The 16,067-nt window shown below is 36.3% G+C and overlaps 1 protein-coding gene across 3 annotated transcripts in view; it reads left to right on the forward strand.

Moving 5' to 3' along the window:
* SLC4A10 (solute carrier family 4 member 10) overlaps positions 1 to 16,067 on the forward strand; it is a 217,035-nt gene that overhangs the window by 160,647 nt on the left and 40,321 nt on the right. For all 3 annotated transcript variants that reach the window (XM_059927980.1, XM_059927982.1, XM_059927981.1), the window contains one exon: positions 15,546 to 15,651. In XM_059927980.1, coding sequence (XP_059783963.1) covers positions 15,546 to 15,651 — 106 coding nt within the window. The remainder of the gene's footprint in view (positions 1 to 15,545; positions 15,652 to 16,067) is intronic.

A 16,067-nucleotide genomic window follows, 5' to 3' on the forward strand; every position in this document is an offset into this window, starting at 1 on the left:
GTAACCAGCTAGCCGGAGAAAACCTTGCAGTTGGTGCTTAGTTTTGGGTTTTGGGAAACTTAGGACACCATGAAGCCTATCTAAATTTAGGTGTAACCCTTGTTCTGATATCAGATGCCCCAAATATCAAACTTGGGCTTGGGAAAACTGCAATTTTCCTTGGCGACCTAATGTCCCTTTAAGGCTAAAAGCTGTAGCAGATGGATGCTGTCTTCCTGTGAGGAGGCATGAGACAGAGAGCAAAGAAGCAAGTTACTCATATATTACAACAAAGCAGAACCCCCAGGGAACTTTATGTCAACCAGATCAGCCTTCAGAATTTGTGAGAAATAAAAAGGACTCTCAGTAAAACCCTGAGGCATTACTGTCCAGGTGAATTGTTTTTCTTCCCAAGTAAAGGCAAAAAGGTATTGGCTAGCTTCAACTGGAATACCAAAGAATGTACCATGTAAATCAATTAGAGTAAAGAATTTATTTCCAATGGGAATGGATGTTAGCATCATATGAGGGTTAGAAATGACAGGGTGTCAGGGGATAACAATATTGTTTATTGCTTGGAGGTCCTAGACAGACCTCCACCCTTTTTACCAAAGGGAGTTATTGTTGTAATTTTGTGTAAAACTTGTCTTTCCCCTTGCCTCAACTCTTTTTTCTTTTGTGAATAAATAAAGCTTGGTTCTTACTTAAGGAATAAACTCTCAACCCCCACCCCCCAAAATAGGAGTATCATAGGACCTAATACAAGGGATAATGCAGCCTTGAGCCTTGTAAGCTTTTATTATGGGCTTTATAACTTGAAGGACTTCTTTACTTATAGGCTATTGATTAATTCCAGGAAGAAGTTTTGAAGGATGTGTTTGAATCTTGATGAAAGTTGTGCTATGAATTTTGCCAATATTAGCTGGAGGTTTTCTCCATGAGGAGGGTGGTAGCAGATTCAACAGAGAAAAATGATCAGTGTTTCCTGAATTCAACTCTAGTACCATCAGAGACAAAGAAAATAAAAGATGTCAAAGGGTCACTTAATTCACCTGGTTGGCTGCTTTAATGACTACTGTGAAGTTCTAGAATTATTTACTCCTTCTGGGAGAAGAAATTCTGGCATGATACTTCTCTAAGAAGTCTCAGCCTAACAAATGCTTAGAGGTAGAAGAACTAAGGAGAAAAGGGCGTGTATCTCTCAAAGAGCCTAAACAAAAGGGAATAGGTTTAGAGACAGGAACCTCTTGAGGTTCATTAGAGATCCCCACTATTTGGACTGTTTTAGTACACCGAGGCAGGGGCCGCTTTGTTGTAGTGGGGCTGAGCACCAAGAGTGTGGCTCTGTTGTCAGTTAGGACTGGAAGAATTTCATCCCCAATCTGGAGAAGCGTTTCTCTAAGCCAGTTAAGAAGAAGATTGTGAAGAGCCCCTGTAGTTCTTTGGAGCCATGTCATTGAGAATTGAGAGGACATTGAAAAGCCATGTCATTGAGAATTGAGAGGACATTGAAAAGCCATGTCATTGAGAATTGAGAGGACATTGAAAAGCCATGTCATTGAGAATTGAGAGGACATTGAAAAGCCATGTCATTGAGAATTGAGAGGACATTGAAAAGCCATGTCATTGAGAATTGAGAGGACATTGAAAAGCCATGTCATTGAGAATTGAGAGGACATTGAAAAGCCATGTCATTGAGAATTAAGAGGACATTGGTTAGAGGGTTGAAGGTACATTTGTAACAATCTCCTTTCCGATGTTCTGGCTCTTTGTAATAATAGCAGAAACTAGGAGGGTTTTGGTTTCATTTAGGGGGCTTAATTTGCTGGAGTTGAACATTAAGAATTTTAGTGGTCTTCCTTTTAGGTGACTCCTCTAGAGTGTGAGAGAGCTGGTTTGCCAGATTAACTAAATCTAGAGTGAACACAATTTCCCATTCCATCCTATTTAGTGGGCTGATCCAGGTTCAACCCACTAAAAAACATAGAGTTAAAACAACTCTTGGTTTAACGTAGAGTGAAAACAACTCCTTGGTGAAACAACATCTGAAGGAAGACCAGAATTTTCTTTAAAAATAATCTGAAGTTGATTGTAATAGTAATGAACAGATTCATCAGAATTTTGTGTATAAGTCTGAATTTTGTTCCAATCAATAGGCTTTGGAAAAGCCCTAGGAATTGCCCTGTGAAGACACCTAGCAATTTCCTGAGCCTGGTCATATAATAAGTTAGTGGGTGGGTCTCTGGTTGTAATTCTAGAGATCTTTTAAGATTTTCTCAATTAACATTTTTCATCCAATGCTGAACCTGGCCTTCGCTGACAAGTGTATGAACTAGCTGATATGTCAGAGAAACCCAGTTGATAAATTTGACTGACTATATTAAATCCCTCAGCAAATCTGTGAGAATCTTCATTTACTCTGGGAAAATCTTTGACTATGGCTGGCAGTTCACCTTTAATCCAGGGAGTATAAGAAATTAAGGGTTTAGCCTCTGGATCCTCAAAAGGCTTAATTTTAAGGGACAAGTTCAGAGGAAAAGGGAGTGGAGAGTTTCAGAGAAAAAGGGAACTTCAGCGAGAGAATTAGTATGGGGGAACTGAGGGTGTAGAGGAGCTGTATATGGCACAGAAGGAAAGGAGGAAGATAGCACCAGAGGCAAGGCCTGAGATAAAGAAGCCAAAGAAGAAGAGCATGAGGCTTAGGAAGCCATTTTATCTTTCTTTCTTTGTTTGCCTCAGTAAAACTTAAAGTCCTATTTTGCAGAGAGCCAGTTTTAGGCTCTTGATAACATTTGGAAGCCTCAAATTACCAATTGAAATATGCATTCCATTCAGTTTTGGAAATTTTAGAGCTATGGTTGTCCAATTCAGCTTTAAGAAAAGTTAAGTTTGGGGATATCAAAAGTTCCTCATAATGGCCATTGATACTGTAAATTGCCTTTGGTTGGGTCAATCCATTTAGTTAGAAATGTGCCTGAGGAAGAATCGTGGTTTTCAAACAAAAATTGGCCAGGGTCCCTGTAAGAGGGGTACCCTCAAAATATTTAGATAACTGGGATCCCATTTCTTGGAGGGTTTTCTCTAGAGTAAGAGAAAAATGTTCAAGCAGCTCCAATAGCTGAAATAGCTTAAACAGCCCAAATAACCTGCAGGCCTAATACCAGCCAGTTCTAAGGGAACAGTCTGGTCCCAGAGGATCCAGGCCAAAAGCTGCTCAGCACAGTTCCAATAGAACAGCCCCTATTCGAAATGGAATTGGGCCAAAGGCTGAACCGGCACAGTTCCAATGAAACATCCCCTGTTCCTGAAGAAATGGGCCAAAGGCTAGCCAGTTCCAGGAGGAACAGCTCCTGTTCCAAAAGGAATGGGCCGAAGGCTAGCCAGTTCCAGCTGGAACAGTCTGATTTCAAAATCATACCAAAGTGCCAAATGAATACTCGCATACAGAACAAGGCCTTAACCAGAAAGGAAGAAACCTTAAAATAGATCCTGAATAAAACCTGGAGAGCTTCAAAATGCAAAGTGGATGGAAGCTCAGATCCAGGAGAAAGACTAACCCTCAAAATCCAGGGTTGATGAGAAAAGCAGTGAGCAACAAGGGCTCAGTGTTGGTACCACACCTGTTTGCTCACCAGCCTCAGAGTTGTTGGGGGTTTTCTGGGGATCCTCATAAGGGCCATCAAATTGTTGACCTAAAACAAATAGACTGCCAGTTATTTCTCTAGCAAAACAAAACAAAACAAGGGGGGTTGTTATTTAGGATCTGCAAAGAATTTCAATTTGGGATCAGCAAGCATAACAACGTGCAAGCCCCCTGCAAAAATGGAGAGAAGAACTCTTCTAGAGGGGGAAAGGGAGTTGGGAGGGCCATAGTAACCAAACAGTCCATGGCTTTTCATTGGCTGAATTGTGACAGCCTCTCACTGGATGAGCTCTTGCCAGGAAAGAAGAGGAAGTCTTTCTTCTTCCTACTGGGCTCTGCTATTGTCTTGGGGCATGTGGCTCCCCCATCTGGTCTCCCAACTCTATTTACATGAGGTTTCCGTTTATTAATTTTTTACACTTTAAGAAGAGATAAATAATTCTACCTTTCCTTCCAATTCTCTGCTCTTCCTTCTATCTCCCTACCCCTGATTCTATTCTAGTGGTTGTTAACATATCTTTTATTCTCTAACCATAGTTAAGTGTTAAACAATTTGCCTAAAGGTTGAGTCTAAAAAACTTTTTTAAAACCACATTTCAAAAACCTTTACATAGTTATAGCTATTTAAATATTTCTCACTCTAGAGTCAAGTAGTGTGCATAGGTTACATTTTCTTCTCTCTGACTCTAGTATCATGACTCCTATGGCATTCAGAAAACAACGTTCTTCCAGAATGGTAGCTAGCATAAGGGACTCTAAGGACCCTCTCGATGGTGAAACAACTTTACTGGTGAAAATCATTTTAGAAAGCAATAATAGAAAGTCTCTGGAAATTGTTTTAAGAGCAGATAGCACTTATATGTGGAATCTAAAAAAAATGGTACAATGAACATATTTACAAAACAGAAACAGACTCACAGACTTCAAAAACATACTTATGGGGACTTCCCTGGTGGTGCAGTGGTTAAGACTCTGTGCTCCCAGTGCAGGGGGCCTGGGTTTGATCCCTGGTCCAGGAACTAGATCCCACACGCATGCTGCAACTAGGAGTTCGCATTGCAGCAACTAAGGAGCTGGTGAGCCACAACTAAGGAGCCCATGTGCCACAACTAAAAAGTCAGCAAGCCGCAACTAAGGAGTCTGCGAGCCGCAACTAAGGAGCCCACCTGCCACAACTAAGACCCAATGCAACAAATTAATTAATTAATTAATTAAAAAAAAAAAAAACTCCCTGACCTACCTCACACCTGAAGTTCCTTTAATAGGAAACTACATTTTAAAAAAAAGAAAGAAAAGAAACAAAACAAACTTATGGTTACCAAAGGGAAAGGTGGGGGGGAGGGATAAATTAGGAGTTTGGAATTAACATATACACACTACTGTATATAAAATAATCAACAAGGACCTATTGTATAGCACAGGGAACTCTACTCAATCCAGTATTCTGTAATAACCTATATGGGAAAAGAATCTGAAAAAGAAGAGATATATGTATATGTATAACTAAATCACTTTGCTGTACACCTGAAACTAACACACATTGTAAATCAACTATACTCCTGTATAAAATAAAAATTAAACTAAATTTTTTAAAAAATGGAAGTTTTGGTGAAAAGCAATTAAGAGGATGTAGGTAGCTTTATGAGAGACAGAGGCTAAACCAGAGACTACACCAGAGAGAACCAGGAAAAGAGACAGCTAAGGATAGCCCTCTTGGAGCCAGAAGAACCTCAAACAATGACCTCAACTGCAAAGGAGCTAGAGTTTAATTGCGTCATACCACCAGAGCATTTTATGCCCCAGGTTTCTGTCAAAAACAATAGCGCAATCAGCGAGCAATTAATGGAGCCTAATAACTGAATGTATGTGTTAAGCTGTACAGCAACCACTAAGAAAATAACTAAAAATATATATAGTGAAGAATAAAAACCCAACAGTGTTCTTAACATCATGGTAAAATGAATTTTCTTTTTCAACATTTCGTGAGCTGCTCAAAATCATTATATATTTCAGTTTTCTTCCTCTTTGGAACATGTCTGTCTTGTAAAGCCTTTTATTTTTCCTGGAATTGCTGACTGCCTTCTTTTTCTCTGGGCTTCTGTGCTTGAATGTCCTCAGGCTTCCCCAAGAATTCAATAATTCTATCCTGTTAACTCTTTATTAAAAGTTTAAGTGTCGAGTACAGCAGATGTTGCACAGCAGATCTCCAGAACTTTTTCATAGTGCATAACTAAAACTCTATACCCATTGAACAGCAACTCCCCATTTCTCTATTCCCATCCCTGGAAACCACAATTCTACTTTCTGTTTCTATAAGTTTTACTATTTTAGATACCTCATATAAGTGGAAACATGCAGTATTTGTCCTTCTATTTCACTTTGCACAATATCCTTAATGTTCGTCCATGTTGTAGCATATGACAGAATTTCCTTCTTTTTTTTAAATGGCTGAATAATATTCCATTGTATGTATATATTATACTTTTTAAAATTCATTCATCTGTTGATGGACATTTAGATTGTTTCCACTTCTTGGCTCATTGTGAACAATACTGCAATGAAATTGGGAATGCAATATCTCTTCAAGATCCGGTTCTCTTTGGATCCAGAAATGGGATTGCTGGATCATGTAGTAGCTCTATTTTTATTTTTTGGAGGAACCTATAGAGTGTTTTCCATAGTGGTTGCACCATTTTACATTTCTAACAACCGTGCACAAGGGTTCCAGTTTCACCACATTCTCACCAACACTTCTTATTTTCTGTTGTTTTGATTTGTTTCATTTATAATGGTCATCCTAACAGGTGTGAGATGATACTTCATTGTAGTTTCAATTTGCATTTCCCTGATGATTAGTGATGTCAAAAATCTTTTCATATACTTGTTGATCATGTGTAGATCTTCTTCGGAGAAATGTCTATTTAGGTCCTTTGTCCATTTTTATTTTTATTTATTTATATTTTTTATTTTTCTTTGTCCATTTTTAAATTGAGTGATTTGTTTTATTGCTATTGAGTTGTAGCAACTCCTTATATATTTTGGATATTAATGTCTTATCAGATATAGTTTACATGTATTTCCTCCCATTCCACAGGTTGCCTTTTCACTCTGCTTATTGTTTCCTTGGCTATGTAGAAGCTTTTTAGTTTAATGTAGTCCCACTGTCTATTTTTGCATTTATTACCTGTGTTTTGGTGTCATATCCAAGAAATCATTGCTAAGACCAATGTAATAAAGCTTTCTCCCTGTTTTCTTCTAGAAATTTTATAGATTTAGGTCTAATGTTTAAGTCTTTTATTTATTTTGAATTGATTTCTGTGTATGGTGTCAGATAAGGGTTCAATTTTATTCTTTTGCTTGTGGATATCCAATTTTCCCAGCATCATTTGTTGAAGAGACTTCAACATTTCCCCATTGTGTAGCTTTGCCATTCTTGTTGAAGGTCTTTTGACTGCATAGGTGAGGGTTTATTTCTGGGCTCTCTATTCTGTTCTATTGGTCTATATATCTGTCTTTGTTCTAGTACCATACTGTTTTTATTACTCTAGCTTTGTAATATGTTTTGAAATTAGGAAGTGTGAGGTTTCCAACTTCATTCTTTTTTTCTCAAGATTATTTTGACTATTCAGGATCCTTCATGGTTCCATGTGAATTTTAAGATTATTTTTTCTATTTCTATAAAAAATGTCATTGGGATTTTGGTAGCAATTGCACTGAACTTGTAGATCACTTCAGGTAATATGGGTATTTTTAACAATATTAAGTCTTCCAATTCATGAACACATTTATATCTTTCCATTTATTTGTGTCCTCTAATTTCTTTCAGCAGTGTTTTATAGTTTTAAGTGTACAAGTCTTTCACATCTTTGGTTAAGTTTATTTCTAAGTATTTTATTCTTACTGATGCTATTGTAAATGGGGTTGTTTCCTTAATTTCCTTTTTAGATTGCACATTGCTAGTTTATAGAAACTCAACTGAGTTTTTTTTTTTAAACAAATTAACTAATGTGTCTTTTTTTTTTAAGTGAGTTTATTTATTTATTTTTAATTAATTAATTTATTTTATTTATGGCTGTGTTGGGTCTTCGTTTCTGTGCAAGGGCTTTCTCTAGTTGTGGCAAGCGGGGGCCACTCTTCATCATGGTGTGCGGGCCTCTCACTATCGTGGCCTCTCTTGTTGCAGAGCACAGGCTCCAGACGCGCACACTCAGTAATTGTGGCTCACGGGCCCAGTTGCTCCGCGGCATGTGGGATCTTCCCAGACCAGGGCTCGAACCCGTGTCCCCTGCATTGGCAGGCAAATTGTCAACCACTGCGCCACCAGGGAAGCCCTCAACTGAGTTTTTTAATGTTGATTTTTATCCTGCAACTTCGTTGAATTCATTTATTACTTCTAACAATTTTTTTATGTATAGAATTTTTAGAGTTTTCTTTGTATTAGATTATGTCATCTGCAAGCAGAGATAATTTTACTTCTTCCTTTCCAATCTGGATGCTTTTTTTTCCTTACCTAATTGCTCTAGTAGGACTTCCAGTACTATTTTGAATTGAAATGGCAGGAGTGAGAATCCTTGTCTTGTTCTTTATCTTAGAGGAAAAGCTTCTGGTTTTCCCCCAGTGATTCTGATGTTAGCTGTGGGCTTGTCATATATGACTTTTACTATGTTGAGATAATTCCCTTCTATTCCTAGTGTGATGAGTGTTTTTATTGTGAAAGGGTGTTGAATTTGTCAAATGTTTTTTGTGCATCTATTGAGTTGATCATGTGATTGTATCCTTTGTTCCATTAATGTGGTGTATCACAATGATTGATATTTGTTTGTTGAACCATTCTTGTGTTCCACAGATAAATCCTACTTGGTTATGATGTATGATCCTTTTAATATATTGTTGAATTTAGTTTGTTATTATTTTGTTGAGGATTTTTACATCTATATTCATTCAGAATATTGTTTTTTAGTTTTCTTTTGATGTCTTTTTCTGGTTTTGGTATCAAGGTAATTCTGGCTTCATAAAATGAGTTTGGAAACGTTCCCTCCTCTTCAATTTTTTGGAAGAGTTTTAGAAGGATTGGCATCAGTTCTTTAAATGTGTGGTAGAATTCGCCAGTGAAACCATATGGTCATGGGCTTTTCTTTGTTGGGAAGTTTTTGATTACTGATTCAAACTCCTTACTAGCTATAGGTCTGTTCAGAATTTCTATTGCTTCATGATTCATTCTTGATAAATTGCATGTTTCTAGGAATTTATCCATTTCTTCCAGGCTATCCAATTTGTTGGCTTGGAATTGCTCATAGTAATCTCTTATAATCCTTTAATTTCTGTGACATTAGTTGTAATATCTCCTCTTTCATTTATAATTTTGAGTCTTTATTTTTTTCTTAGTCTAGCTAAAAGTTTGTCAATTTGTTGGTTTTTTGAAAAAACCAACTCAGTTTCATTGATCTCTACTATTGTTTTTCTAGTCTCTGTTTCACTTATTTATGCTCTGATGATTATTATTCCTTCCTTCTGCTAGCTTTGGGCTTTGTTTTTCTTATTCTAGTTCTTTGTGCTTTAAAGTTAAGTTGTTTATTTGAGAATTTTCATCTTTTTAATATAGGCAGTTATTGCTATAAACTTCCCTCTTAGTACTGCTTTTGCTGCATCCTATAAGTTTTAGTATATTGTTTTTGTTTTCATTTGTCTTAAGATATTTTCTAATTTCTCTTTTGATATCTTCTTTGGTCCATTGGTTGTTCAAGGATATGTTGCTTAATTTCCATGCATTTGTGAATTTTTTAGTTTTCCTTCTGTTATTGATTTCTAGTTTCATTGCACTGAGGTTGGAAAGTATACTTAGTATGATTTCAGTCTTCTTACATTTGTTAAGACTAGTTTTGTGACCTAACATGTGATCTCTTGTGGAGACTGTTTTGTGTGTGTTTGAGAATGCTGTGTATTCTGCTGCTAGTGGGTGAAATGTTCTGTATATGCTATTAGGTTCATTTGGTCTATGGTGTTGTTCAAGTCCTCTGTTTACTTATTCATCTTCTATCTGGATTCTATCCATTATTTAAAGTGAGGTATTGAAATATCCTAATATAATTGTGTTACTATCTATCTTTCCCTTCACTTCTGTCAATGTTTCCTTCATATATTTGGGTGCTCTGCTGTTAGGTGCGTATATCTTTTTGTTATATCTTCCTGGTTAATTGACCCTTTTAGCCTTATATAATGCCCTTCCTTGTCTCTTTTGACAAGTTTTGACTTAAAGTCTATTTGTCTGATATGATTATGGCCCACCCTGACACCTGCTCTCTTTTGGTTACCATTTGCATATAATATTTTTTTCTATACTTTAACTTTCACTCTATGTGTGTTATTAAATCAAAAGTCTCTTCTAGACAGCATATAGTTGGATCTTTTTTTTATCCATTTAGTCATTCTATGTCTTTTGATTGGGGAGTAAAATCCACTTACATTTAAGTACTTATTTATAGAGAAAAAACTTACTATTGCCATTTTGTTAGTTGTTTTCTGTCTGTTTTGTAACATTTTTGTCACCCTCCCCCTTTCCTCTCTTTTTTACTTCGTGTTTTGTTGATTTTTTTTTTTTTTTTGATAGTGATATGTTTTGATTCCTTCCTTATTTTCTTCTGTGGATGTTCTACACAAAAATGTGCTTTCTTTTTGGTTACCATGGGGCTTACATAAAACATCTTATATTTACAACAATCTATTTTAAGCTGATAAAACTTAACTTCAATTGCATACAAATACTCTTCACTTTTACTCCCCCCTCCTTACACTTTTTATTTTATTGATGTCAAAAATTACATCCTTTTATATTGTATATCCATAAACATATTTTTATAGTAATAGTGTTGACAAACACTTTTGTCCTTCAACTTCTATACCAGAATTAAAAGTGATTTATGTACCATTACAGTATTTTGTATTTGTCTATATACTTACCTTTATTAGCAAGCTTTATACTTTCATATGTTCTTGTGTTGCTGTTCAGTGTCCTTTTGTTTGAACTTGAAGGATTCCCTTTAGCATTTCTTGTAAGGCAGATAAAGTGGTGATGAACTCCTTCAGCTTTATTTTTAAAACCTGGGAAGGTTTTATTTCTCCTTCATTTTTAAAGTCCCCCTTTTTTTTACCAGATATAGTATTCTTGGTTGGAAGTTTTCCCTTTTAGCACTTTGAATATGTCATACCACTGCCTTCTGGCCTGTAGAGTTCCTGCTGAAAAATCCACTGGTAGTATTATGGAACTTCTCTTGCACATGGTGATTCACTTTTATCTTGCTGCTGTTGAAATTTTCTCTGTATTTGACTTTTAACAGTTTGATTATAATGTGTCTTAGTGTGGATTTCTTTGGATTCACAATGGTTGGAATTCATTGGGTTTCTTAAATATGGATGTCATTTCCTTCCCCATTTTTGGGAAGTTTTTGGGGTACTATTTTTTTAAATGATCTTTCTGTCCCTTATTCTCTTTCTTCTTCTTCCGGGGCTCCCATGATGCATATATTGTTTTGCTTATGATATCCCATGTGTTCCTCAGGCTTTCTTCACTCTTTTTCATTCTTTTTTCATTTTGTTCTTCTGACTGAATAATTTCAAGTTACCCGTCCTCAAGTTCACTGATTCTTTCTTCTGCTTAATTGAGTCTGATGTTGAACCCCTCTACTGAATTCTTTAGTTCAATTATTGTATTCTTTAGCTCCAAAATGTCTATTTTGTTCTTTTTTAATATTTTCTATCTTTTTGTTGATATTTTCATTTTGTTTATGCATCATTTTCTTGATCTCATAGAGTATCATTATAATGGTTATTTTAATTCTGTTAGGTAATTTATATACCTCTATTTCTTTAAGGTAAGTTTCTGATTTATTTTATTCCTTTGTATGGACCATGTTGCCCTGTTTCTTCATGTGTCCCATAACTTTGTTTTAGGATTGGCCATTTGAAATAACAGCCACCTTTCATAGCCTTTAGGGACTGGCTCTTTGTGCAGAAGACTCTTATTAATCAGCTTGACTAGAGATTCTGGGGGCCTCTGTAACCCTTTCTTGGAGGGAAGGGGATGCAAATTCTCTGAGCCTCTGTGCGCAATTTCTCAATTAGTGTTGCTGGTTTCTTTTTCCAGGGGCTCATAATCTTTTTCTCCCTCTGAGAACAAGGGATAGCAGAGAACCTTGCTACTGCAAGTTCTATGGTTTTACAGTAGCAAGATTCTCTGCTATCCCTTGTTCTCAGAGGCCTCCAGATATCTACCATATGATGAGTCCCCATCAGCATCCCAGGTTAGGTGAGACAGATACCAGTCCCTTGGGCACTCTTCCAAAAAGCTTGAACATCAGAAATATGCTTCTTTCACTCCTTCCAGAGGGAAAAGCCTCAAGTTGTTCACCTGCCCCTAATTGCACTGAGCCATCCTATTCCCTGAAAGCCATTTTATCCACTCGTCTTTGTTCTCAGTGGCACCTGGGCGTCCAAACTACAACAGTTCTGTCAGTGCTCTGAATTAGACAAGACAGATACCAATCCCTCAGTAGCCCTCTGAAGAGCTGGAATGTCAAATGCAGCCTCTATTTTCTCTTCACCCCCAGTGTAAAAAGTGTAAGCCAGGGTATTCTCTACCACTGCTGAGCTGTGCCAGCTTAGAGGAGGGGCTGATGCAGTTAAAGTGAAATTGCTCTTCTTACCCATTTGAATGTGGCTGTTCACAGCTTTGCACTCAGGTACTGTAACATCTTAACTGGATTCTGGAATTCTCGTCACAGTATTTTGGTCCATATATTGTTGTTAAATTGAGGTTTCTACGGGGGAAGGAGCACTGGGACTTTCCATTCAGCCATCTTGTGATGTCACTTCTTCCCTGGTTCACTCTTGGGCTCTACCATACATTTGTCATTCTGAGAATTTTTTCACTGCTTTCTTAGGTTGGAAACACTCTTTCCCTCATCCCATATCTTCCTTTTTTATTTATAAGTTTGCTTTCTAATTAAGGATGCATGCACAAAAAACTAAAATCTACAAAGAATAAAATTTTTTTCATTTTTCCTTATATTTGATTTGATGATTTGGCTCAATATAGACCTCTAGGTTCAAAATAATTTTGCCTCACAATGTCAATGGTATTGCTGAGAGAAAAGTCTGATGCCATTCTATGAAGAAGTATGTATGTAGGCATGTAGCAGTTGGGGGTGGATTTCTGGAGTCAAATGTTATATAGTCAAATTCTAAACTAATTCCCATGTTTTCAGCTCCACCTCTTACTCTATTTCTTTGTTGAGTATGAACTCTTCTCTTAGTCAGACCCTTTTCGGGATTCTACTCGGCAGGCCAGGCCCTTCCTTTACCACAGTGGGAAGGATATATATATATATCTCCTATATAAATTTATAAATTTTATATGTATATAAAAATATGTATATATATTTATGTTTATATGTAAATATTTCTATTTTTTTAAGTTAGTCATTAGGAGCAGACTGCCTAGGTTTAAATTCTGGCTCTGATGTTTCTAGCTGTGTAACCTTGGCCACATCACTCGTGCCTTGATATTATCATGTGATTAATACTACCTATTTTAAGGATTAAATATAAAAGTACTATTATTGTTAGTATTACTCTTCTGTTCTGCTTTTCCAAACATCCTGCTTTCATATGCTTTTCATATTCCATTTGTTTACAGCTCTCTTTTGTTGATGTTTCCCCTCATGTTTCTTTTTATATTATTTCTTTGCTTAATGAATTCTAGGTAATGAGAAAATAAACATGTGTTTTCAGTCCTCTTTCTTAAGCTAGAAGCCAAATCTGATTTATAATTTTAGAAAATATTCAGTGATTTAATGGTTTTAGTGTTATTTTTTAATAACTTAAGATATTTTTAAATGAAATTATTCTCTCTCTCTTCATATATTATCTTTACCATATTTGCCTAGTGATCTAATGACCTAGGGTCAAAATTAAACAGGAATTTTCTTTCTTTTGATAGATTCTTAGTGATAGTAGCAAAACTGTTTTAATGCTGGTCAGAATCTAATTCTCTTTAAAGCACTGGAAGCAAAATAAAGAGTAGCAGCATGTTAGAGAAAAGCCTAGTGGTTTTTTTGTATTACATCAATTGAAAATTAACAGTTTTATTACATCTTATGAAATACTGAAAAATGAACCAGAAAATAATGATGAGAACCATGATGATGATAGCAGCTACAATTTCAAAACTGCATAAATGTATACCAGGCACTTAATATATATCATGTTACTTATTCTTCATAATAGCTCTACAAGGTAAGCATTTCAGTCCACATTTTATTTATGAGGAAACCAAGATTTAGAGTGCTTAAATAATTTGCCCCCGGCCACACAGCTAGTAAAGGACAAAGCTTTCTGACACAAAGGCCTTTCTGGCACATAATCCTGTGTTCTGGGATTATGTACAACTAATCTGGGACTTGAGAACCTATAGATTTGAATAAATTGCATTAATGAATGATTATTACTGCATGTCAAGGGACTGTTTCCCTTTTGCTGTGTTTCCTCCCTCTGATACCATGGTGGTCACTGTAGCTGCTCATAGTAGCTAATACTTCCATGTCTCATTCCCTTAAAATCCTCGTCAACAACTTTCTCATTGGAATCCTCTGTTTTTTTAGAGGCCCAGCCCCAAGTGAGCCCAGGTGGGGAATACTCTAACATCTCTTAGTGAGAGCAAGAACATACCTGTCTGTATTGCCCAAGTCAAGGAGAGTTTCTTGTAATAATAGACACTCAGTACACTTTGAAAAATGAATGAGTGGTGGTAAAAAAAAAAGAACAGACTAAACTTCCTGATGTAAAAGACAGAAGAGAGACTGTTGCTTAGGCAGAGGAATTTATCAAGTAGAGATTGTAATATATTTTCCTATAGAAATAATGGCAGTTGGGTTCTACAGTTCAATTAATATCACTAAAACAGCAGTCCAACTAATATTCAAGTTATGTAGTATATATGTGGCTTAATCTGGGAACCCAACCACTATTTTTATAAAATGCTTCTATAAGAAAATGCTCTCTGAAGAACAAATAATAGACTTATGAATGAATTTTAGAAACAAACAATTTGTAAATTTAAGTTAACATCTAAGGCAATTAACTTGTTGATAATCTTTGCTTTTGTCTTCTCATTTACTTACAAAGTTATAAAGAACATGAGATCAAAAGCTGTTTTTTATTATATAATAGTACCACTTTGCCCAACTTTTTCCTATTCTCTCTGCTCTTACCCCACCCAGCATTCATCATGTTACCTTATATGTAGTAGCTACTCAAAAATCTTTTGCATACTGATTGTTTGATTTTTAATAGAACTATCACTCATCACAAAGAAAGTATATCCTGAGATACCTAGGGTTCTTGCTTCAACCTAGCTTTAATTTTTTTTTTTTTTTTTTTAGCTTTAATTTTAAATTACAAAATTCTAAATGATCTCTAAAATATGAATTATAAACTCCAATTTTAATTGATATGGTTTTACAGTATTAATAAAAATAAGTATATTATAGTAATACATTTGGATGTTTATCATTTTTTCCCACCTGACTTATAATTTAGAGGCAAATGGTTGTTGTAAGGTCTAGAAAGCATCTTGGTTTAAAAGGCCTCAAAAGCCCTGTGTTCTAACCTACACTTTAAAAAATTTCCTCTGATGGGGACAGAGAGGGAGTGACCTCTCATTCCAGGAAATATTAGAAGTGATCTAATGTCCTAGCAATATATCTATCCTTCTGTCTGAAAATAGTGTGTTTTGGAGTTTAGGATGACGTACCTACTTATCTCTCAGATGGAGGAAGGCTGTGACTGGGGAAGAAGGACCCATCACACATTTGTTTTAAGTATGGTGACAAAACGATACTTCACGAAAGACACTGTTTTGCCTTTGCAGGTGTAACTGTGTGGAACCACATAATCCTAGCAATGATACATTGAAGGAATGGAGGGAGTCCAATATTTCTGCCTCTGACATAATTTGGGAGAACCTAACTGTGTCGGTAAGTGAAACATTGAAAAATAAGTCATGGACTTCCCTGGTGGCGCAGTGGTTAACAATCCGCCAGCCAATGCAGGGGACGTGGGTTTGAGCCCTGGTCCGGGAAGATCCCACATGCCACGGAGCAACTAAGCCCGTGTGCTACAACTACTGAACCTGCGCTCTAGAGCCCACGAGCCACAGCTACTGAGCCTGTGCGCCTAGAGTCCATGCTCTGCAACAAGAGAAGCCACTGCAATGAGAAGCCCGCACACCACGACCCGCTCGCCACAACTAGAGAAAGCCTGCATGCAGCAACAAAGACCCAGCACAGCCATAAATAAATAAATAAATTAATTAATTAATTAAAAAGAAAAATAGGTCATACCTTGAATCTTATTACTATAAGGGCTTTTATTGACATTTTGAATGAATTAT

Source organism: Balaenoptera ricei, chromosome 7 (assembly GCF_028023285.1).
Source record: "Balaenoptera ricei isolate mBalRic1 chromosome 7, mBalRic1.hap2, whole genome shotgun sequence".
Taxonomy (NCBI): domain Eukaryota; kingdom Metazoa; phylum Chordata; class Mammalia; order Artiodactyla; family Balaenopteridae; genus Balaenoptera; species Balaenoptera ricei.